Source organism: Mirounga leonina, unplaced genomic scaffold, assembly GCF_011800145.1.
Source record: "Mirounga leonina isolate KUSES-001 unplaced genomic scaffold, KU_Mleo_1.0 Mir_151, whole genome shotgun sequence".
Lineage (NCBI taxonomy): Eukaryota > Metazoa > Chordata > Mammalia > Carnivora > Phocidae > Mirounga > Mirounga leonina.
This window is the reverse complement of record NW_023270377.1, coordinates 33,752,282-33,778,071: the sequence shown is the minus strand read 5'-3', so window position 1 is coordinate 33,778,071 and position 25,790 is coordinate 33,752,282. Positions and strand designations below refer to the sequence as shown.

General features: G+C 39.4%; 1 protein-coding gene across 5 annotated transcripts; it reads left to right on the top strand.

The window, feature by feature from the left end:
* Window positions 1-3,834: 3,834 nt before the first annotated feature.
* Window positions 3,835-20,384, top strand: BZW1 (basic leucine zipper and W2 domains 1). 5 transcript variants are annotated; one of them, XM_035007430.1, is made up of 13 exons: window positions 3,835-3,944; window positions 5,162-5,235; window positions 7,009-7,185; window positions 8,824-8,918; window positions 9,866-9,931; window positions 10,539-10,674; window positions 11,491-11,600; window positions 11,745-11,915; window positions 12,426-12,572; window positions 13,099-13,237; window positions 14,979-15,101; window positions 15,508-15,531; window positions 20,159-20,384. In XM_035007430.1, the coding sequence occupies exons 2-13, from the start codon at window positions 5,172-5,174 to the stop codon at window positions 20,356-20,358; spliced, it is 1,452 nt and encodes a 483-aa protein (XP_034863321.1). In that variant the 5' UTR covers window positions 3,835-3,944; window positions 5,162-5,171; the 3' UTR covers window positions 20,359-20,384. The 5 variants fall into 5 exon arrangements, with proteins under 5 accessions (XP_034863321.1, XP_034863322.1, XP_034863320.1 ...); XM_035007431.1 differs by lacking the exon at window positions 3,835-3,944 and adding an exon at window positions 4,114-4,237; XM_035007429.1 differs by lacking the exon at window positions 3,835-3,944 and adding an exon at window positions 4,350-4,450.
* The last annotated feature ends 5,406 nt before the right edge of the window (window positions 20,385-25,790 follow it).

The window sequence follows — 25,790 nt, the reverse complement described above, 5'->3', positions numbered from 1 at the left end:
AGATAGATAGATAGATAGATAGATAGATAGATAGATAGATAGATAGACAGATAGATAGATAGATAAAAAACAGGGAACGCAACCTGGCCTAGCAATGATGAAAAAAAGTTCCAAAATACTTTTATCATAAGACATTGTCTTGAATGTTGCTAATATTTCACCAAAAACTTTATTATTTATATGCTGGAGTTTGCAAGGTTAGCCATTACAGAATTCTTAACTCAGCACTAACAAAAACAAAAGACAATTTAAAGCAGGCCCTGACCTTGTCTTATGAGGCATTTCCTCAAAGATCTGATTTATCCCTCTTCTCAAGCTCATTAACTTTAAGCTCCTTAAACTTAAAATTATCACTTTAAGCTCCTTAAACTGTTATGCTAGTACAGCATTTATCAGGTAGGCATGCAGTATATTGTTGGGAACTCGAGTCAGTTTAAGGATACCAATAACGAATCTACAAAAAGATATGGAACCCCATTTATGAGAGTTAGAAGGGTCTTAGCTGTCACGTAAAGCATCCATACTCATATTTTACAGAGAGATTAAGTGACTCATGTAAAATCTCAAAAACAGCCAGGGACGAGATTCTCCTTTAAACGTCTATCTTCCAGCATTGCTATAAGAAACCAGGTTGACCTTCTTTGTCATCCTTCTTTCTCCTCCACGGTCAAGTCTCCACCACGGAAAGTACTAGCTTTATCAAACTCATCCCATACTCACTAAAGCATGTTCCTTGCCATACACTGAAGCACAACTAAAATGAGTAAGAAATTGCCATCGCCATCAAGAATTTCAGTATAGGATAAAAGATAGGACAGTTGCAAATTCAAAGTAGGTCAAATATCAGAAAGTACGAAGAAGTTCAGAAAAGGAATGTGTTCACATCGGCTGCAGTGACTAAGAACGGCTTAAGGGAAGGATAGTATTTGAAATAAGGCTTGAAATGATAAATAGCATTTTGACAGTAAAAAATGAGGGAAGGACATCTCAAGAAGAGGGACATCTCAGTCTGACTAAAGCATAGAGTTCAGGTGTTTGGAACCTTTTCAGCCGTGATACAGTTTATAAACATTTCCCTTGCGAGCCCATGGCACCTATTCCCGTGGGCACACCTGAAAGCATAGGTAATATAGGCTGCCTGCCATGTACAATGCCCAGGGACGTCCTCCCTCTCTGACTTTCAGGTACGTATATCAGAATGGAAATAAGTGAGAATGATCTTGTAATAGATAATCTTCAATCCGCTTTAATTTTTAAGGAAAATCACTTGCTGGGGCACCTGGGCCACTCAGTAGGTTGAACATTGACTCTTGATTTCTACTCAGGTCATGATCTCAGGGTCCTGGGATCAAGCCCCACATCAGGCTCCGCGCTCAGCAGGGAGTCTGCTTGAGGATTTTTCTCTCTCCCTCTTCCCCTGCCCCTCCCCACTCTCTCTCTAAAAATAAATAAATAAATCATTTAAAAAAAAATCACTTGCTAAATTTAATATAGCTTTTAGTCAAAAATTGCTTGCTATACGCCCCACAATGGAGAGCAATAACAGATTAAGAACCACCAATATGATGGGAAGTAAAGGTGAGAAACATTGGTCAGAACGATCCCTGGGTGATCTGGAGTACAAACCAAGGCATTTAAACAGTGAAATGCTTCAGGCTGCATTTGGGAAGATTACTCTGGAAGTGCGGAGAAAGGGATAGCAGTTGGGAAGTTATTGCGAAAGTCCCAGTTAGGGGAAATAGAGGCCTAAATGAAGATGATACTGGAAAAAGATGATGGAATTGAGAAATGTGACAAATATAGAAGATAAGCTTGGTGAGGTCAGAGGTCTAACTTGTCACCTCTATATCTCTAGTGGTCTTTAGCTCCGTTAACTATTTGTTGAATGGATAAATTAGATCTTGGTGGCAAGGCAATAATGCTATAGTGCTGCAGCCAGACTGCCCGGGTTCAAATCAAGCTCTTCCATTTACTAGTTCTATGGCCTTGAGTAAGTTTCTTGACCTCTCCATGCCTTGGTCTTCCAGTCTATTAAATGGGGCTAATAATAGTTTCTAGATCATAAGGTAGTTTTGAAGATTAAATAAGGTGAAGTGTTAGAATACATGTATCTTTAAGAGAACTTCAGAAGTGAGAAACACAACTTTGGGGTGGGGGGAAAATAATCAATAGCGCTGAGTGTTTAGTTTGGCATTTAGTGGAGATACCAGATAGTGGGGCTTTGCAGCTTGGGGGAAAGGGTTAGACTTAGAAATCTGGCTGTTAACCACTCAACTGTGCTCCCCACAGACCTCCCATCTCCCACCAAGATCCAGTCACACTAGCCCCTTTCAGTTCCTCCAACAGGCCAGGTTTTTCCTACCTCAGGACTTGCCCACTGCTATTCCCTCACCCTGAAAGGGCACAGAGCCTAAACTCAACAAATATTTAATGATTCAATAGAAGAGTGTGGCATTCTTTGAAAAGTTAAATCCCTAGGAATGTATGGAGAGTGTCATGTAAGAAAGCATGATGGAAGATAAAAGGTATGAGCACAAAAAGGAGCATCTGGGAGGTAACCAGGACAACTGCAACAAAGTTTTGAGGAGATGCGTAATGGCCTAAATAAATGCTCAGAGGAGGAAAGGAGGGTGAGGACTGAAAGATCCCTGGAGTGGCAATAATTTCAGGAAAGAACTCTGAGAAGTAATTCTCCAAAAAGTTGCGAGGGAAAAGGGGCAGAGGTCAGATAAAGAAAATAAATCAACTAATACAAACTAATTTATCCAAAATGTTTGATAAGGAAGAGAAGCAGAGTCCAGGAAAGGTGAATGTAGGAACAAACCCTGATTTTACGGGGTTTTGGTGTTGGGTTTTTGTTTTTTTGGTAGGAGGGTAAGTAACAATGCAGAGGCAAACTACTAATACAAACGGAATAAAAACGCGAGACAAACAGCATCGCTATTTGTTCAGTTTTATAATGTCCACAGTGCTTTTCACACACATTACCCTGTCCCCCAGCCCTCTAAGTCAGTGGTTCTCAAAGTGTAGTTCCTAGACCAGGGTCATCAGCATCACATGGAACTGGTCAGAAATGCGCATTTTTGAGTCCCACAACAGATCTACATAATCTGTGCTTGTGGGACCGAGTAATCTGTGTTTTAAAAAGTCTTTCAGGGGATTCTGATGCTCTCCAGGTCCCCGCAAGCACCACACTCAGAGAAGAAAACGGCAAAGACCACTCACTGCAAGGAGTAGCGGCCACAGTCGGAGGGCAGACTTTTCTTCTGAACCCCTCCATCCGGATCCCCCTCCCTCCTGAGAGGCAGTGCACAACCCACCCCGCCAGCACCGCAAAGCAAAGTCACCCCGCTTCGGACTTAACCTGAGCGAGTTCTACCAACCCCGGCGGGAGCAGAGGTCGGCAGACGGCCCCTAGGCCAAACTCAGTCGCCGCCCCAAAAGGGCCCAAGCGCACCCGGCCCTCGGACGTCGACTTCCTGCACTGGCGGGGGGACGTCTACGGGAAGGGACTCCGGACGGACGTGTCCAACTTCTCCAGGACTGGAGGGGGTGGGGGCGGGGTATTTGCTTTTCTAAGCCCTCCCTGTGCCCAGAGGCCGGATGAAGCGGAGGAGGAAAAAAGAGAGGCTAGTCTAGGATAAGTTTCCGGAAAACCTGGAACCCAATAAAGAAACAAAGAAGCCTTGAAAACTCTCCTCCCTCTCCTTTCCTACTGCCCCACCCCGAACCCCACGGAATGGAAAAGGCGGAGGCTCAAGGCCGCGACAGGGAGGGTCGCGGGGGAGGACGCTAGGGGAAGAAATCTCGCGATAGGAGGCCGGCCGGGGCGGGGGTGACACCTCTTCCCTCCTCCTCGCGTTAGTTCCGGTCGCAGGGGAGACACCGCCGCAGTTGCCGCCACATCGGGGATTTCTGGCTCTTTTCTCTTCGCCTTAAATTCGGTGAGGCGCGACGCCCGCTTGGCCCTGGCCGACGTTGTGGCCCCTCGTCGTCGGACGGGGCGGGTGGCAGGTCAGGTGCGGCCCGGCTTGAATGGGCCCGAGCGGAGGCCGCCGCATGAGGCCAGGCCGGATCCGGGGCCTGGATTCGAGGGCCACCGCCGCCGCCGCCGCCTCAGCAGGGAGGTCGAGGGGTTGCGGCCCGGGCCGGAACGTGGGGCCCGGGTGTGCGCTGCGGCACCGGGGAGCGAGGCAGTGGCCGAGGCAGGCCCCCGCTGCCGCCCTGCCCGGCCTGGGTAACAAAGCCGCTGCGGCCTCTGTTGGGTGATGTGCGCGTGGGGGGTTCTGGCGGGCGGGGCGGAGGAGCCGCCATCACCTCTGCGGCCGCCTCCACCGCCGCTGCTTTCGCTGGAGGGCGGGCGGATGTACGGGGCGGCGGGGCCCCCGGCGCGAAGCGCCTCGGCGCCTGTGGTCCGCTCGTTGCGGCGGCCGCCACCGCCGGCGACGGGGTGAGCGAGGAAGGGGCTGCGGGCCAGGAGCGGCCCCTACGGCGCCCCGCGCTGGCCAAGGGGGTCCTGGGGTGGGGGCGCGTTATCGCGCTCGAGCGGCGGACACAGGAAGGGTGTGGAGGGGGAGACACGTGCCCGGGGAGGAGACTTGGATTGCAGGGTACGGGGCAGAGGAGGCTAGGCCGGCTCCCAGTTCGTTTTGCAGGCTGGGGTGGTACAAGCGGCCGCCGCAGTCCCAGGCACGGCTTGGTAGGCTGGTGCTGCTCGTAAGCCCCTCCGTAGAAGGCCTCCGCCTTTGCCGGTGTCTGAAAATTGACGTACACGTTTTGGATACCTCCTGACTATGGTGGTAATCCCTTTTAGCCTACGGTGGTGCTTAGAAGTAGTGGACTATGTAGGAGAGTTTAAAGAGGAACGAGGAGGAACCCAATTATGTTTAGGATGGGTGATTTGCCACCGGTCACTATGGTGCGGTAAAGTCATTTGAAAGTGTACACCACATCTTTAAAGGGTTTCTTGTAGGGAGAAATGCAGGTTTTGAAGTTACGTTTAATTCAGGCAAAGGTAATTCCTTGTTTCCCCCAGGTCTGTTGCCAGGCTGAAAGTGTGTGTTATATTTGACATATGTGACTAGACCAAGGTTTGATGCTTTGTTTTTAAAATGAATGTTATGGCACTGATATTTGTAAGGCCTTATTTTTCTTTTTTTAGGGTGTCTTTTATGAATAATCAAAAGCAGCAAAAGCCAACGCTATCAGGCCAGCGTTTTAAAACCAGAAAAAGAGGTAAATATTTATGTTTTAATATCTCTCTTCAAACTTCCAGAATAACTTGTATCTTGGTTTCTCTGGCAGGCAGTCTCTTAATAGTAAACTTTAAGAGAAAACACCAGAAAGGAACTTGAATTTCTAGTTGACTCCATTTCAGATATATCCTTAATATTTCTACTGTTTTTCTAAGCCTTTAGTTTTTAGTATCAACATATATGTCTTTAAGCAGGTTACTGAATGATCATTTTATTGCTGAAGTACATTTTTTCTTTTGAGTATGGAGTGCATTTTCACTAGCTAAATTTTATTCAAGCAGACTTATGCTTGAGGGAAAAAGTTTTAACTTAAGAAAGGAGAGCTCCTAATGTGATTGCTAATTCCTCCCAAACTTTGTGAAGGTTTGTGAGAGAAAAACCAGACTTTATGCATGGAAGTTAATTATGGAACAGAGTTCACATTGTAATGTCTTTTGAAATTAAATATTTCTCACAGACTTAGTAAGAAAAGTACTAGAATTATATTAACTGCTTCTATTAGTGGGTGGTTAGGTGAATGATAATTCTGTAGCAAGGCACTGTAGTAGTGATAACAAAGTTAAATGAGATGTGGTCTCGGGTATATTTTGTATTGGGCTTAATATTAATACTTTCCCCAAAATCTTTCAATGTTATTGCTCAAAAACACATACTGACCGTATTTTACAGGAAATTTTGAGGAAATAGAACTGGGTCAGCTACTGGTTATAAATTGTTTCTCTGCCCTGGGTAACAGACACTTTGAGATGTGTATTTACAGTCTTGTAATCCCTGATCATAGACTGCCCTCTTGTAGTGGGGAGGAGACTGAAGAAGATTGGATTCTAGCCTTTGCAGATTTTTTTAGATTAAACCTGGTAAATTTCCTCAGGAGGAACAGAAGTTGGAAACCAGAGCATTTCAGCAGTGATGGGGGAGTCTGTATCCTCTTGCGAATGTGGTAGTGTCACGTAATTTTATTGTTATTGGCATCAGAAAGAGCTGTCCCTTCCCCAGTTCCAGACTGAGATCCCTCCTGCCTTCCTAGTTCTTGATGGTGGGGTTCTGGGTAGCATGAACAATCATCCGAATTTGTCTGGGACTGAACACAGTTTGCAGGACATAGGCTTTTCGGTGCTAAAACAGGAAAGTCCTGGGCAGGCAGGGAGGAATTGATCATTCTGGTGCTATGTGAAAATTAAGATGGCATCTAACCTAGATAGGAAAGTAAACCCTATCATGGAGTGTGTGGCAGCAGCTCAGGAAAGGCTGGATATGTGCGTAAGGCACTGTTAAGTACCAAATGATTTAAAAACCAGTAACAGCATAGAAAGTGTTATGGGCATTTAAAGAAAAGAAGGAAGAGTTCCAGTGTTTGGACAAAATTTCACTCAAGAAAAAAATTTACTTGAAATTTAGAGGATGTCCTAAATTTCAGAAAAGCCCAGAGGCAGTAGGAGAGCATTCAGGGTAGAAATTGTCTGCTGGCCATAGGAACACACTAGCTTGTTTAACTCATCATTTATGAGACTTATGTAAAAGAATAGTGGGAAAAAAGCCACACAATTCTTGTGACTAGGCAGTCGTGCCTTGCATTTGCGGAGAGTGTATGTTTAGGTCTTTTCCTTGTGTTTATGTTTTCCAGCTATTGAAATAAATGAGATTGTGCTAAATGTGGTTAATATTATTCAGTACTTAAACTTTCATAAGGTGGTGGTTTTGTGGCATTTTGGTAAGCCTTTTAAAACTAAATGTTGTGGGGTTTTCCCCCCAGATGAAAAAGAGAGGTTTGACCCTACTCAGTTTCAAGACTGTATTATTCAAGGCTTAACTGAAACTGGTACTGATTTGGAAGCAGTAGCAAAGTTTCTTGATGCTTCTGGAGCAAAACTTGATTACCGCCGATATGCAGAAACACTCTTTGACATTCTGGTGGCCGGCGGAATGCTGGGTAAGTGGGTTTTGTGGGAGGTGTAATGTATAGAGATTATGTGGAATTCAGAATATGAACTATTTGACAGTCCTGTCAAATTGGGATGGCTTTGTTTTTGGCTTTTTACCTCTTTGGGATTTTTCCTTTTTTTTTTTCCTCCCAGATCCTAGTAACTTAGCAAATTATCTTGCCTTGTGCCTTGTCTAGCTTTATAGTTGAAATCTGTTACAAAACCATAACACTTGGGAATGGCTTTTCTCATACCTCTGTCCTTAATACATCCCCAATCAATAATTTTTCCAGCTTGTGTTTGAACACTCTGAGTTAATGGAGAAACCCCTACCTCTTCTGTCTTAGGAAGTACTACCTCTGTATGCCTGAGGACTAATCCTGCACTCTTGAATACATCAGCCACTACCCACATGTGGCTATCATGTGGAACGTGGCTAATCTAAATCAAGACGTGCTATAAGTGTCAAATATACATTGTATTTTAAAGACTTAATAGAAAAAAGAATGTTAAGACCTGTCAATAATATTTTGAATACTGAAATGTTAAAATCAATATTTTTGATATGTGGGGTTAGAGTATATTAAAATTACACTTTATTTTTAATATTCTTAATAAAGTTCCTAGATGATAGGAAATTACATCGTGTGGCTCACATTCTATTTCTGTTGCACAGCGCTGCTCTAACTTAACTTCTGCCTCCACCCTCAGCAACTCAGGGTATCTTAAGAGAATGTGCCATTTAGCTATATATATTCAAATGATGATGGCAATTTCATTTCCATAGCTCTTTAAGATATTTCAAAATGTTTTCACAGTGATAACTGTATTGACCCTCACAACCAGGCTGATAGAATCAGAACTCTATTTGTAAGCTTGCAGGGTAGAGGCTTAGAGAGGTTTTAGTGACTTATATGCACTCAAATAATTACTCAGTGGTAGAACCAAGGAATGTTCATATGTTCTAATGCCTAGTCAATGAGTATTTCTTCCACTGCATTACCAGTTTATAGTAAGAAAAATCCATTTTCTATTTACAATACTATCAATAAGCCTGCTTTTAAAATTCTTTTTTTTTAACCTTTACTAAGGAAATTTTCAAAGATACCCTAGAGAGAATAGTAAAACAGACTTCTTGTCTATTACCCAACTTCAATAATTGTCAACGGTCTTAATCTGGTTATGACTCCACTGACTTCATCCCCCTCCCCAGATTTCAGAGTGTATACCAGACATCACTTTATCCATAAATATGTACAAATGTATGTAAAACATAAAGTCTCTAAGTTGTAGGTTTTTATAGCCCAGCCTCTTTGGTAACTTGAAGGGTTGTTTTCTGTATGAAAAGTTACATTATCAAAACCAACTCAACATCTTCACTTGTGTGACAGATTTGATACTGTTGAATGGTTAGTGCAGCGAGTTTAATTGATTGCTAAAGGGGGTTATTCCCTTAAATTGTTTCATTTTTTTCACACATACTGAACCAACTAGCCATGTTCCTACTGAGATACTGAATTTGCTTTCAGGTCATCTTTTAGAATTTTTATCATTTTATTTTACAATGGGAATCCTTACAGAAAGTAAGATGGAAGCAATTACTAATTTTAAATGTCACTGCAAATTTTTTGTAAAATATACCCTAGCCCCAGGTGGTACACTGGCAGATGACATGATGCGTACAGATGTCTGTGTGTTCGCAGCACAAGAAGACCTAGAGACCATGCAAGCATTTGCTCAGGTAAATGAGACTACATATTTATTTCAGTTAGCTCCTATCCATCTGAATAGGAATAGTCTACTTTTAAGAGGTTGCGGGTAGAAAGTTGAAGGAATTAGAACTGAAGATTTAGAGATACTTTTTGGTGCAATATAATGAAATGGGTTAAGGAAAACAAAGCAGGAAAGATTGAATTAGTTATTTTCCTACTTGTCCCTTTGGAGTTAGTCCATTTTTTAAGAGAAACCTCAAGCTGAAAAGGAAAATCATATCCTTGTCATGAGTTGCATCATAGAATTATTCTACATATAACTTTTTTTTTAAGATTTTATTTATTTATTTGAGAGAGAGAGAGTATGAACAGGAAGAGGGGCAGAGGGACAGGCAGGGACTCAATCCCAGGACTCAGATCATGACCTGAGCCAAAGTCAAGACACTTAACTGACTGAGCCACCCAGGCGCCCCTTCATATAACTTCTTAAAGATGAATGGGTTATAGGCAGATTAGCTTACCAATCAAAATTTCATTTGAAGATTTCGTACACAGTTAGGTTAGTATCATTGTAAGCAAAGAATTCAAGTGTATCTAGCCTAGAGATTTGTTGTCTGTGTCATTAGGAAAATAGAACTATATTCTATGATCTTACTCTGTTAATATCCTACAAATGGGTAAATGACTAAAAAAAAAGAAAATGGGTAAATGACTTGTATTTGAGCAATGATTAGTCCTTGCTTTAACATTTGGCAATAAAAATCTATTGTGGGGTGGCTTAAGTGTTAAGATCGGTATATTATAGGGTTTGGGAGTTGACAGACTCTTCCTAAGCTGGCTTTAACAGCTTGTAAACTCATATCCAGTGGAAGGTTTACTTTGATGTTTTAAAAAGATACTATGAAATACTCAGATCTTTTAGGAATCTGGCATCTGTAGTTATGAAATTATTAAATTCCTTCACTATTCTTAATAGGTTTTTAACAAGTTAATCAGGCGCTACAAATACCTGGAGAAAGGTTTTGAAGATGAAGTAAAAAAGGTATGAAGAACATTATGCTTTATGGAAACAAAAGGTTGGGGTCAAAGAGGAGAGTGTTGTATCTTAATACTGCCACAGATTTGAAATGATTAGCTGTTTATGTAGGCCTGAAATGTGGTTTGGGGGTATATCATTTAGTTTAATTTGTTTTACAGTGTTTCTTAGCTTTGTGTCCAAACAAGTGACAAAAGGCTAAAGATCAAAATGGGGTCTGTCCAGGATAGGGGGTAGAGGATCAAAGCTAAGCATATTGAGAAAGAAATTTAACATACTTGTTATTGGAGTCTTAGGCATTCTATATATAGGCCGACCAAAAAATCTAGTAATGTTAATAATAACATCACGTTTCAGGCATCGTTGTAGTTATTAACTCATTTAATATAAAAACCCTATGAGGCAAGTTTTATTATCCACATTTACTTATGAGGAAACTGAGGCACAGAGGTTAAGTAACTTGCCCAGAATCACTCAGCTACTATTACAACTGAGATAAAAATTTGGATGGTTAGACCCCAGAGCCCACACTTTTAACCAATATAGTTTGCCTTACTGCTTCTCTTTATATAATGTAATTGCTCTTTTAACCTTTAATTATTTACTTTTATAGCTGCTGCTGTTCTTAAAGGGTTTTTCAGAGTCGGAGAGGAACAAGCTGGCTATGTTGACTGGTGTTCTTCTGGCTAATGGAACACTTAATGCATCCATTCTTAATAGCCTTTATAATGAGAATTTGGTTAAAGAAGGTAATCAGCCTTTAGTAAAGCGTTGTCTTTCATTGGCTGAGGGTGGGGATAGATAAGAGCATGAAAGATGTGAACTGATACAAAAGCTAGGATATAGTTTATGTAGATACGACTGTGTGATAGTTTTCTTAACTATCCTTAAATTTAATAAAATTCATTAGATATTTCATGTATACCTTTGGCTATCTTTAGGCATACAGCAGATATCCAAAGCTCAGACAAATGTGGCTATAACATAAAAAGAGAAATGCGAGGGAAACCCAGAAATATTAATTCCAGTTGGGGGAAATGTTGAGCCAAAAAGAAAATAAGGTCCCTGTTGTCATTTTCATAGTTAAATAATTCTCTACAGTTAAAAAACTAACTTTTTTTATTTAAAAAAAATATTTTTAAGATTTTATTTATATTTATATTTATTTGGGAGAGGGAGCAGCAGGCTTCCCGCCGAGCAGGGAGCCCAATGCGGGGCTCGATCCCAGGACCCTGGGATCATGACCTGAGCTGAAGGCAGACGCTTAAAGACTGAGCCACCCAGGCGCCCCAAAAACTAACTTTAAACTAGAGTACTAAGTACTTAATGTGCCTATTTCCCATAGTGACCCTGTCGAGTGTCATTTTACACATTTCAAAAGCAGTTTAACGACTAAAATACATAACTAGCAAATGATAGAAGAGAGAAATTGGAGTGAAATCGTAAGCAGCTTAGTGGCAGAAGGAAGTTTAGGGATAAAGAGTAATTCTGTGTGGTTGAAATGAGGAGATAGAGTGGTTGAAATCCACTTACACTTCTGTTAAGTAAGCTCTTTTGTTCTACAGGGGTTTCAGCAGCTTTTGCTGTAAAGCTCTTTAAATCATGGATAAATGAAAAAGATATCAATGCAGTAGCTGCAAGTCTTCGGAAAGTCAGCATGGATAACAGACTGATGGTTTGTAATTTGTTTCTCGTTCTTCCCATTGTTGCCAACACTTGGTGTAATAAGGGAATTTTCTCATTTCTAATCTGTGAAAAGAGGAGGTGTTTTTCTTGATAGGATTAAAGACCATTTAACCAGATTAAATTCTCCTTTCAGGAACTTTTTCCTGCCAATAAACAAAGCGTTGAACACTTCACTAAGTATTTTACTGAGGCAGGCTTGAAAGAACTTTCAGAATATGTTCGAAATCAGCAAACCATAGGAGCTCGAAAGGAACTCCAGAAAGAACTTCAAGAACAGATGTCCCGTGGTGATCCATTTAAGGATGTAAGATATTTTTGTTTAAACCATCTTAATGATTTTCTTCTAAGAAAATGTTTATTCACTTGACTAGTTTTAAAGTATTTCACCAGAGTGGGTTTTAATTAATAGCTATAGGATGTTATGCTGGGGCTTTTCATCATTTTTCATATTTAGTCTTTTATTAGTGCCCAGAAATTATAATGCTTGGGGATTTTGTAGGGTGCAAGCCAGTGGATAGATCATCTGTTTCCATCTCCGTCCTTTCCTAGCCAGTTTGCCTGTGTGTAAATTAAGGTTTGGACTACAGGCCCATCCCTTCCAGTTCTAAAAGTTCTCTGATCACATGTGGCACACTTGTGGTCATTGCCAGTTGCATGGAAAGGTGGTTTTATGTTTTTGTAAAAGGTCTGAGTTTGATGTGTAGAGTGTACATATCAAAATTGATTTCTTGTCTATGGCCATACCACCCTGAACGCGCCCGATCTCGTCTGATCTCAAAATTGATTTCTTTTACTAAAATTGATCTTTTTGCAGATAATTTTGTATGTCAAGGAGGAGATGAAAAAAAACAACATCCCAGAACCCGTTGTCATTGGGATAGTCTGGTCCAGCGTAATGAGCACTGTGGAATGGAACAAAAAGGAAGAGCTTGTAGCAGAGCAGGCCATCAAGCACTTGAAGGTATTAGAACTATGCCTTTACAAAACATTATTCTGCTTTTTAGTGGGGATAAGTGAGGTGTTACTGTACTTAGAGGATGTATCACATCCTGTGGTTCCTGGGGATAACCACCAGTGAGTAGACAAATAACTATTTGTGATAGTTATAAACTATTGATAATCTTAAAAAGTCTGACTTCACCTTTCTTTGGTTCACAGGTTAAAAACAAATACACGTTTAAAAATAGCATATGCCTGCAATTTGGTGTTTGCTTTTGAGGGAATATTGGAAAATAAGAGCACTCCTTTTTTATCCTCTAAATTATTAACATCGCATTGACAGTTGTCTGGAATCCGTGGTGCAGTATTGCTTATTTGACTTAGATGCTTAGTAGATTCTTCTGTTCTATTTGTTTGTTTGTTTTAGTTTCCGTTACATGGAATATAATTCACAGTGACTTTAAAAGATCAGTCTTGTATTTTAGGAATTTTGGAATGGAGGGTCATTGTAATAAATGACAAAACTTTTTCTCCTTTCCCTTTAAAAGCAATACAGCCCTCTACTTGCTGCCTTTACTACTCAAGGTCAGTCTGAGCTGACTCTGTTACTGAAGATTCAGGAGTATTGCTATGACAACATTCATTTCATGAAAGCCTTCCAGAAAATCGTGGTGCTTTTTTATAAAGGTAATTTAAATTTTAAATTCGGTGATAAAAATCCTAGGGGCGCCTGGATGGCTCAGTCAGTTAAGTGTCTAACTTCGGCTCAGGTCATGATCAGGGTCCTGGGATTGAGTCCCCCTGTGGGGCTCCACACTCAGCAGGGAGTCTGCTTCTCTCTCTCCTCTCCCCCTCACCCTCCTCTCTCTCTCTCTCAAATAAAATCTTAAAAAAAAAAAAAAAATCCTAGAATACTCCCTAATAATTCCAAGGAGTAGTTGTCTGAACATCAGCTCCATAAAATATTTTACTCTAATTATAGGACAAAATTGTTTCTAATTAAATTGGGTGTTTTTTAGTCCATTAATATCAAAACATCTCTAAATCATATTAAGTTAAAACCTAAAATCTTGATGTGGCCTCAGACTTTACCTCCCATTCTCTACCAGTTCTCTTCTCCAGACATAGTCTCCAAATCTCTCTAGTCTTTGGCCCATGACAAGTTGACTTCCCTTCATCCTACCCCGTTACCCAATGTAGACTTTTACTTGTCTTTTAAGACCAGTTCACAATGCTTATTATAAAACCTGTTTCAGTTATTATTCCCTTTTCTGTGATCCTATTTTAGAAAACTGGTCTAAAGTGGTTAAGAAAGATAAGGACTTTGTTGGGAGAGAGTCCATTGCAATATTTAGTTTACTATGGTTGTTAGTAAAGTTTTCTTCGATTCTGCATAAATCATACCAGTTTGACCCCAGTAAGTGTAGTTTGTGTGCACATGTATTATTTCCATGACCTAGTTTACATAAATGATTTTGTTGGTTCCTATATTCTAAACTTAGAACAGAGGTCTATATCCCATTTCGAGAATTTTTTGTTTTTAAGAAAGAATAGGGTAATGAACTCCTAAGTAAGTACTCCATGCTTTGGTTATAGTTAGGTTTCTTGGAAATGTACCCTCATTTACATCCTCCTCCCACTCTAATTATTTATAAACAAATCCTAGAAACCCTTAATTAATTTTTTAAAAGTATGGGTTTATAAAGTATATGGACTTCTTTTTGTTTTTAGTAAAACCACAGTACCATTTTCACACCTAAAAATTTTAACGTAATCCATCAGATATCCCTGATTGTTTATAGAAAGGTTTCTCAACCTTGGTACAACTGGTATTTTGGGCCATTTAACTCTAGTTGGTAACAGTCCTTTGCATTGTAGAGTGTTGAGTAGCATCTCTCCCCAGTGTAACAACGAAGAATGTCTCTAAACATTGTCAGATGTCCCAGCAAAGGGGGGTGTAAATTGCCTTCAGTTGAGAGAATCACTGGTTTAATAAGTGTTTTTCCTAGTTGCAGGTCATACGTTGGCAACTAGTTGATAAAGCATTTCTTTTTTTCTTTTTTTTTAAAGATTTTATTTGACAGAAACTAGCGAGAGAGGGAACACAAGCAGGGGGAGTGGGAAAGGGAGAAGCAGCCTTCCCGCTGAGCAGGGAGCCCGATGCGGGGCTCGATCCCAGGACCTTGGGATTATGACCTGAGCCAAAGGCAGACGCTTAACGACTGAGCCACCCAGGTGCCCCTGATAAAGCATTTCTTAATAGAGGGCTTGTCTTTAAAAATTGAAGAAACCAATTGAGTGTTTTGAATACAGTAATTGTTCAAACCTAACTTTTCAGTAGGCTTTTTTTTGCCATGCAGGCATTTGCACTTTAGGTGGCTTCTGACTGCCTGAAAACTCCCGAATGTAATGATTGCTCTCTTTATAGCTGAAGTCCTGAGTGAAGAGCCCATTTTGAAGTGGTATAAAGATGCACATGTTGCAAAGGGGAAAAGTGTCTTCCTTGAGCAAATGAAAAAGTTTGTAGAGTGGCTCAAAAATGCTGAAGAAGGTAAGTCTTTTCCTTAGTGCAGCTTGTTTGGTAAAGCCCAAGAACTAATTCAAATGCAGCCATAGAATGTGCTTCCGTTTTTCATTGAGATATCATTTTGTACCTTGAGTACAGATTTTTGTTCATTTGTGACAGACCTGCAAATACTCATTTGCTTTAAGACAGGTGGAGAGAACTTGACTTTGGCTTGGCCAATATACTAACATACTTACGAGGGAAATTGAAAAATTTAAGACTATTTAATAAATATTAGATTTACAAATGAAGGCTTTTGAATATCCCCCTCATAATTAGGGGATTATTAATATAATTACTTAATTGTAATAAAGAGCTTCAAAGTTATAAATGGGAACTTCTGCTTTCTGATATTTATATAATGCTTGACTGCATTTTTCCCCTTTTCTAGAATCTGAGTCTGAAGCTGAAGAAGGTGACTGAATTTTGAAACTACACCCTCAGTAAAGCAAACAGGAGTTGTAGATAAAATGTCATGTCTCATGTGTCCTGGTTCTTACATCTTCCTACCTCCCTATATCAAGCATGATATAAGGGCTTTCATGGCAAATTTTATTTTAACTGTTTCTATGGTTACTGGAAATGTTGGGTTTAGTTTCTAAAACCATGTTTTAAGTAGCTACAGGAGCTATAGATTTGAATCTAATGTTGCATTAGTCTTTTCAGTTATCTTCTACCTCCTGTATTTTCTACTGTAATAATGTAATTTAAGGCCTTCCACAATGAACAGTTCACTTTATTCCCTGGGTTTTCTATATGAACAGTTTTCAAGATATGATTTGGTTAAAAATAATTTGTTATAAAAATTCTGTTTGCAAATTAAACTGTAAAAGTATCCAAAGTCTCAAAAGGCAATGATTTGTGTGATAATTTGGTATGCCCAAAGCCCTACTCATCAATGAGAATCTCATATACAGTAATTGAATTCATTAACATAAATCTTGAGTATTTGGACCATTGCTTGCATGTTGATATTTTCTTGCATTTTTAACCCCGGATGTCCTTGAGCTTGGTTAGTTGTTCTCTGGTTTTCATTCGTTAGTAAAGCCATAGAGAACAAGCTTAAAAGTGAGTTCTTTGGGAAATTGTATGTGGCAGAGGTGGTGGGAAGAAGAAAGTTGAGCTTTTTCCCATTGAGCAACTTCTGCATTCAGTTTGTATCTTTCCAAGCAAAACAGATGGGTATTCTTTTCATTACAACCATTTTCAAATGTACCTTAGAAAAATCTTGTCATTTAAAGTATTTTACACTTGTCATGCACTTCGATTGAAAGGAAAGGACTCAAAAGAGTCTGTGAGTTAGGGGTGCCTAGCTGGCTCAGTCGGTAGAGCATTTGACTCTTGATTTCGGGGTCATGAGTTAAAGCCCCACATTGGGTGTAGAGATTACTTTTTAAAAAAATAAATAAAAATAGTGCGAGTAAAAGAAATGACTATACTAACCCCAGTAAGTTGTTAAATAGTAAGTGGTCAGCATGTTCTAATTGCGACTCTAAATGTAACTTACTTCCTCTTGGCTTAGAGTATTTGTTGTAAAGAATGAAGTGCGATGGTAATAATTCCCACTTGATCATACTGGATCAGCTTCATTCTCTTAACATACTCACAGCTCAAGCACCTGGCTATTAACATACCCGAGTTGCCATCTTTTTAAATTGCCATGAGCCAAATATCTCTTCTATACAATTGATCCATTTATTTTAATGGCTGCCTTTTAATTTCCATTTTTCTTTTCTTGCTGCTACCCATATATATATTTTATATATATACACACACATATATATATATATGTAGTCATTAGAAAACAAAATATGACCACTTTGGTGGAGAGACTTCATGTTAAAAGTGAACACTTTGAAAGGTGTTTTTTTTTTCTCGATGAAAGAAACTAGCTTGGAATAATGCCACCAGAGACTGAATGGAAATTGCCCGTTTCAAAGGTGCCATTCTTATGAGCCAAGAATTTGGTGTTTAAAAGTTCATCTTGAGGGAATAACATGTAATATATAACCTTATGAAGAACATTATAACTGATACCATTGTGAATGGGGTGAAATTGTTAAATGAATAATTTTGATAAAGTTTTCATGCACAGGCAAAATGTATTCACTAGGTTTCTACATAGTGATCTGCTTTTACTTTGTAATTTGTAGTCCTCAAAAGACTTTTTTTAAAAAATAAAGTCCATCCTTACACTTAGGTTATAGGACAGTCTTCTTTAATTTTTTTTTTTTATATATTCCATGTTAATACCTAGGAGTAGCTGTATGTTATGTGTTCAGACGTCTTTACTGTGTAAGCATTGAATAATTGTCCTCATCCTTATGATTCCCAAACTGTAAACACCCACACAGAATTCTGATGTAGCGGAAACTACATTTAATATTCCTACAGCCAAACCATTGCATGTTACTGTCATACAAAGTGTACCCTATTTTATTATGTACTGTGTATAGTGAAAGAGTGTGTAGTCTTCCAGAACTACATTATGATCTTTGTCTGATCGTAGTTTTTTTCTTCATAATGACAAAGTAGTATTTACTTACTACAGTATTACAGTAAATGGATAAGTCACCTGTGACAGTATAGTGTAAAGAAAGGGAATGCTTCCTAAAGACTGCAGATTTTCATTTTGAATTTTAAGTGGTAATTTTGGAACTCAGCTCCCAGTGCCCACCTATGGCCTCAAATATGTAATGCTTAATCTAGATGTTAAAATTGTACTTGTAATTATGATTGGATAAAAGTTGATTTTCCAAACTTGGTGTTGGTTTCTAAGGATAAGTCTCCTTAGGTGCCATAATTAAATATGTGTTTAGAGCTGATCATAGGTTTCTTAATTATTCTGGGAGTATTGTCCTAGAGATATTTATTACTCTGTTCTTAGAAAATTCCAAATACCAAAAATGCCACAGCGTATTTGGACATAGCATAGTGATGGTGGTGAGAGGAAATGCATGTGACTGAGAGATGTATCTGCTTTTTATATGAAGAAGAGTAAGGGTGATTTTTACGTTTTTTGTTTTTGGTCCCACTTGGCGGTGACACCACCCCTATTGTGAATGCATGACCTGATATATCTTTTTTTAAAGGGGAGGGTACCTAATAGACCTTTGCATTGGCAGACATATCTTTATGTGTATCCATATCCTGAGATAGTATTTTTTTCTGCCAGTCTTAACAGTTGGCCTTTACACTCCAGCCCACCATAGACAACAGACATCCCCATTGGCTTTGAAGGTCTTAACAGATTCTTGATTGTAAATGTATCATAAATAGAATCATTTGGGATCCTTCTAATCTATAAAAATCAATTAAAATCCTAGGTGAATGGTTTAAAGTTGTTAGGCATAACACGTGGATAATGGTATTGAAATTTTACTGATGAAACTTTACAGGAGATTGGGAACTGACAGAAATACTGGTTTGCTTTAAGTAACATGCCAGAATTTTAGTGTGCATTATCACTTGGACTATTGAACTACCTTTGTGAAATTTTTCCTCAGATGCTATTTACAGGTACCATGTAAAATAGGCTAAGCATTTCTGTGGGAATTCTGGTAAATTGCCTTGCTATGATTTTTTTTTTTTTTGTAAAGTATTTTTCCTTTTGTATTTTTTGAAGGGGGGGTTTTTTTTTTTTTTTTTTTTTTTGAGAGAGAGAGAAACAGCATGAGAGGGGAGAGGGTCAGAGGGAGAAGCAGGCTCCCCGCTAAGCTGGGAGCCCGATGTGGGACTCGATCCCAGGACTCCGGGATCATGACCCGAGCCAAAGGCAGTCGCTTAACCAACTGAGCCACCCAGGTGCCCCGATAGAAGGTGTTTCTATTCACCAGCCTACTGAGGCCTAAAGGTTTAAAATACAGTAAGTTTTTCAGTAGGCTTTATTTAAGTGGACTCTAAAAGATATAAGTACTTTTGACTTGAAAACAATTTATAATTGGTTTTTGTTTAAAAATGAATTGCAGTGGATTTGTGTCTAAACCCAATCATGCATAATTGTATGACACGATGTGGATTAGAAAGGCTTCCCAACTTTTTCTCTTCTGTTTAACTGGGCAGTGAGCAGCCATATCAAATCCAATTCTTTTTTTAATCTCTTTCATTTAAATTCAATTAGTTAGCATATGTATTGGTTTCAGAGGTAGAGGTCAGTGATTCATCAGTCTTATATAATACCCAGTGCTCATTACAACACATGCCCTCCTTAATGTCCATCACCCAGTTACCCCATCCCCCCATCCCCTCCCCTCCAGCAACCCTCAGTATGTTTCCTCTGATTAAGAGTCTCTTAACGGTTTGTCTCCCTCTCTGGTTTCGTCTTGTTTTTTCCTCTCTTCCCCTATGATCCTCTGTTTTGTTTCTTCAATTCCACATATGAGTGAGAGAGACCATATAATAATTGTCTTTCTCTGATTGACTTGGCAAGTTCAATCTTTTATTTTCCATGCACTTAAAATAATTTTTTCTCATTCTAGGAGTATAGTCTCACCTCTTAATGAATTGAAAAAAGGATGAGGATACTTGACAGATGCACTTAATCACTGTCAACTTAGTAATTTTTAGTAAGAAACTTACTTAAATAAAAAGCTCACCTGCTTGTGGTGCCCACTGTAGTGCCATGAGGAAACACTGGTGAAAAATCTGCTGAGTCTTTTGTTTCATAGACTATCTGGAGGGACCAATACCTTGTTCAAACGATGACATAATTAGAATGTTGATGGCAGGCTTGGGAACTATGCGTTAAGTGTATACAATGAATTTGGGGTGTGACAAAGTTATCAAATATAATTGAGCTATTCCATTTCAGGAGTTTCCAGTCAGTGTAACTTTTACAATATCTAAGGACAAAAATAGTTTAAACCATTTTTTAAAGCTGAAATCCCGAAGGCTGTGCTTACGCAGTTGACTTAGAGGTTCACCTATTAGGGAAATAAGTGACCCATTATAGACGGAAGCCTCTATTACTTCAAAAAGATGTTCTATGTTCTCTGGCATCTTAAGAGTATTTTCTCTGTAAATACACCTCATTTCCATTCTAGTTAGGAGTAATGGACCCCGGCATGGCAAACAGTTGAAGAACGGAGAAAACTGGATAGCTGACCTTCCAGATAGTTGTTGGCACTCAGAACCACCTCAAGTACAGCCATCCAAACCAGTAATTACATTGCTGCATTATTTCTGTGTTAACTGTGAAATCTGCTTCTTGTCTGTACCCTTGAAATGGAATAAAATTTCATGAGACTCCTTGTTAACATAAAGAGAGAAGCAATGACTGTTGCATTGGTTGTTCTAATAACCTTGACACACTGGAGTTGGCTGTGGCTCCAGTCCTCGTCCTGGTCCTTGCGGTTTTCCCTTGGTGTTCGTTCTAAATACCATCAGAAGGCCTGTGCCTCCAGAGATCGTTTTCTTCAGGCCACTTCTGCTTTTGTTTGGCTCATGTATACTTCAGACTCATCCAAATAGTCAAAAAATATTGAGTGTTTCACTTCATAAAAGTGCCATCTACCCTCCCTGGAAAGTTTCAGCTCACTTCCCCTTCAGCCCTCCTGTCTAATGGATCAAGTTCTGTCCATTTCAACTCCAACTCCAGTGCCACCACTCTAATTCAGGCCCCCGGCATCCATTAACAGTAGCTTTGAATGCAAGTAAAACAGTTGAAGACCTTTTTGCCAGGAGGGACCTGCATGATTCATTCTTTAGCTTAATCTGCCTTTTTCTCTTATTCACTCTATGCCCAGCATCCAATAGTATTTGTCAGGTAGCAAGCATTAAATATTAGGCGAGTGAAGAAGTGAGAACAGGCACAATAATACTTCCTGGGTTTAGAATACTGAAGAGGATATGCAAAACGAGGGGTTGTTGTAAGCACAAGGTTCTGCGAATTAGAAATAGGTAAATATTTAGAAGCAACTTAGACAAAGGTTAAATCCAAGATATGTCTGTCCTGTGGTGAGGATTTCTATGACAAGTGACCAAAGTAGAAGAACCTGTCAGCCAACAAATTGTAAATGCATGTTGTCCGATGCTCCGCTGAGCTTTAGCACTATGGTAATAAACAGAATTGGATACCAAAATTCAGGTTTACAGGAGGAGGTAGGTAATAAAGAGTGAGGTGAGTGCAAAACCAAGCACACGGTAGGTACTGTCAAGTTGGGAGTGTCTGGTTTCAAGGGTTATGTAATCTGTAAATGATTAAAACAACCACGGGAGACAAATTACACTTCAAAAAAATATGGTTTGTACTCCCTAACCTAGAACAAAACAGACTGTACATGCCTACGTGAAACATACTAGAGAAAGATACTCAGCTACTAGCTGTGTGACTGAGCAAATAGTTCAACCTCTGAGCCTTGTGTTCTGCATCTATAAAGTAAGAATTACAATGGTTGAATGATGCCTATCTCATGGAGTGGTTGAGAAGTTTACAATAAAATAAATAAAAGGAAGGTACTTAAAACGGTCCTGTCCTAATAATAACTCCGTGAACTGTGGCTGTTCTTGTTAGAGCAAAAAGCTACTGACACTACTAAAGCCCTGAATACAGGTTTCTTGTTTGATTTGAACTAGTAGAAGGTAATGAAAGTCCCCAAAACCATCATGCTTGTCTTAGCCACTGTACGAAGAGACAGAAGATGAACTGAAATCCTCATGGCCCAGTAGCAAGAACGGAAGCCATGTTTTGTGAGTGTGGTCAAGTACCCAAAGTCCATTCTAATAACCATGTAAAAGAAACCCACAAAGAGTCAATGGTAGATGACAGATATCTATGTTGAAAGAAAGCAAGCAGATAGGTGACCAACTGGTGTGGTTTCAGCTTTCTCTGTTCTGCTAAGCCTCTGCAGTGCAGCGGAGAGCGAGCCATAACTTAGATCAATACTACAGGACCAAGGGAAGTCTCAGAAGTTGGGGGCACTGGTTTCTTTTAAGGCAAGGAGCAGAGCTGAAAACAGATGAGATTATTGGAGTCTAAAAGGAGTAGCCACCTTGTCTATCTGCTCCCCTTAGCTTAAACCGCCAGGTGACTGCCCTTAAACACAGCAGAAAACAGAAGGTTTACCATCTGCAGAAAGGAGTTAGGGAAAAGAGGTGGGGCCTACGGACTGGTGGATATGGTAAGAGTAAGGGCACTGTATTAAAATTCAGAAAACTAATATAACAGGTACATCCCCAGCATGTACACCTGTGTGGCAGAAACTAACCGTGTCCTCTGATATTCCCTGATTTTTTTCTTAGAATCCCCAACTTTTAGCTGGACACATGACTGCTCAAAAAGTATCTCCTAGCCTCCCTAGGAGAGACTAGGAGTATGGCCACATGATTAAGTTCTGGATGGTGGAATGGGCTATTTCCAGTGGCCTTGAAGAGGTCATGTCTTCCCTTTCTCCTGTCTGTAGCTGGGAAATGGGCATGGTGACGGGTTCAAACAGGGCTTTTGGACCATGAAGATGAACAACAGACTTGCTTAGCGTTACAAAGCAACAATAGACAGAGCCGAATTTTTGTTTATTTTTAAGATTTTATTTATTTGACAGCACAAGCAGGCGGAGCGGCAGGCAGAGGAAGAGGGAGAAGTAGGCTCCCTGCTCCTGATGTGGGACTTGATCCCAGAACCCCGGGATCATGACCTGAGCCAAAGGCAGACGCTTAAATGACTGAGCTACCCAGGTGTCCCTGAGTATTTGTTTTCATTTCTCTTGAGTATATACCTAGGATGGAATTGCTGGGCCACATGGCAACTCCACATCTAACTTTTTGAAGAAGGACCCAAATGTTTTCCAGAATGGATGCACAGGGGCGCCTGGATGGCTCAGTTGGTTAAGCGTCTGCCTTTGGCTCAGGTCATGATCTCAGGGTCCTGGGATCTGGCCCCGCATCGAGCCCCGCATCGAGCCCTGCATCGAGCCCTGCATCAGGCTCCCTACTCGGCGGGCAGCCTGCTTCTCCCTCTCCCGTTCCCCCTGCTTGTGTTCCCTCTCTTGCTGTGTCTCTCTCTGTCAAATAAATAAATAAAATCTTTACAATTTTTACATTCCCTCTAGCAAATTTCTCTACATCCTCAACACATTATCGTTGGCCTCTTTGATTGTAGCTGACCTAGTGAGTATGAAGTGTTATCTCATTTTGGTTATTTGCAAGGAAACCTGATAAGTAATAATGTTGCATATCTTCTTGGCTGTTTGTATATATTCCTTGGAGATATGTCTATTCAAATCTTTTGACTATTTTTAAGTGGGTTCATTATTGAGTTGTAAAACTTCTTTACATATTCTGCATACAAGGGCATAATTTCTTTATATGGCTTGCAAATATTTTATTTGTAGGTTGTTTTTTCATTTTTTTGATGCTATCCTTTGAAGCAAAAGAAAAAAATTTGAGTTTGTATGAAGTCCCATTTATCTATTTTTGTCTTTTATCCTGGTGCTTTTGTTGTCATATCAAAGTAACCGCTACCTAATCTAAGTTCATAAAGACTTACTCCTATGCTTTTTTCCAAAAGTATTATACTTTTAGTTCTGACATTTAGGTATATGATCCATTCTTGTTAATTTTTATATGTGGTGTGAGGTAGGGATCCAACCCCCAACTCTGCATGTAGAAATCCAGTTGTCTTAGCAACATCTCCTGAAAATATTATTATTTCCCCTTTGAATTATTTTGGCATCTTTTTCAAAAATGCCCAATTTCTCGATTCTCATTTCAACTCCATTGATCTATATGTCTATCCTAATTACAGTACCATCCAGTCTTGATTCTCACTGTAGCTTTGTGGTAAGTTTTGAAATTGAGAAGTGTGAATCCTCCAACTTTGTTCTTTTCTAAAATTGTCTTGGGGGCACCTTGGTGGCTCAGTCGGTTGAGTCTCCAACTCTTGATTTCAGCTCAGGTCATGATCTCAGGGTCATGAGATGGAGCTCCATGTTGGGCTCCACACTCAGCATGGGGTCTGCTTGTCCCTGTCCCTCTGCTCTTCCCCTCACTTGCCTGCTTTCTCTCTCTCTAATAAATAAATAAATAAAATCTCTAATAAAAAAATTATCTTGGCTATTTCCATGTACATTTTAGAATTAGCATATCCATTTCTGCAAAAAAGGAAGCTGAGATTTTAATAAGAATTGTTATATCTTAAGGTGCCTGGATGGCTCAGTTGGTTAAGCTTCTGCATTCTGCTCAGGTCATGATCCCTGGGTCCTGGGATTGAGTCCCACATCAGGCTCCCTGCTCAGCAGGGAATCCGCTTCTCCCCCTCCCCTATCCTTCCCCCAACTTGTTCTCTCTCTCAAACAAATAAATAAAATCTTAAAAAAAAAAAAAGAATTGTTATATCTTAGATCAATTTATGAGTATTGCCATCTTAACACATTAAGTCTTACAACCCATGAATATGAAATGTATTTCCACTTATTTAGGTTTTCTTTAATTTCTTTCAATGATGTTTTAGTAGTTTTCAGTGTAAAACCTTGAACTTTTTGGCTAACTTTATCCCTAAATATTTTGTTCTTCGTGGTTCTACTGTAAGTGGAATTTTTAAAATTTCATTTTCAAATTATTCAGTGCTAGTGCATAGAGATACAAAAAATTGATTTTTTTATATTGGTCTTGTATCTTACAATCTTCGTGAACTCATTTATTAGTTCTAATGCGTTTTTTCAGTAGATTCCTTAGGATTTTTCTTTCTCTTTTTTTTTATTGATTCCTTAGGATTTTTCTTGACACATATCAAGTTCATGTCATTTGCAAATAGAGAATTTTTCTTCCTCCTTTCTGAGGAATTCTTGCCTATTTGCCTTGGATAGAATCTCCAGTTCATTACTGAACAGAAGTGCCAAGATCAGACATCCTTTTCTTGTTCCTGATCTTAAGGGGAAAGTTTTCAGTCTTTTTATCATTAAGTACAGTGTTAACTGTGGGTTTTTCATAGATGTCCTTTACCAGATTGAGGAATTTTCCTCTTTCAGCTTTATTGAGATATAACTGATGAATAAAAACTGTATGTGTTAAGGGTATACAAAGTGATTATTTAATATACATATACATTGAGAAATGATTACCACAATCAAATTAACACATCCATCACCTCACATAATTACCGTGTGTGTGTGTGTGTGTGTGTGTAGAGTACTTAATATCTACTCCCTTGGCAAATTTCAAGTACTCAATACAGTAATACTAACTACAGTCATCATGCTGCATATTAGACACCCCAAATTTATTCATCTTATGACTGAAAGTTTGTATTCTTTGACCAACATCTCTCCCATCTCCTATCCCTCATTCTCTGGCGACTACCATTCTACTCTCTGGTTCTATGGTTTTTAGATTCCACATAAAAATCAGAATATACAGTATGTGTCTTTCTGTGTCTGGCTTATCTCACTTAACATAATGTCTTCCAAGTTCATCCATGTTGCCACAAATTGCAGGATTTTCTTCTTTTATATGACTGAATAATATTCTAGGAATTTCCCTTCTATTCCAAGGTTGTTGAGTGTTTCTATCATGAAAGAATTTTGGATTTGTCAAAGACTTTCCCACATCTGTTGAGCTTATCAAGTGTTTTTGTCTTTTATTGTGTTAATTTGGTGCATTACACTGATTGATTTTCATATATTGAACCATGTTCTTTGCATTCCTGGGATAAATCCCATTTGGTCACAGTACAATCTTTTC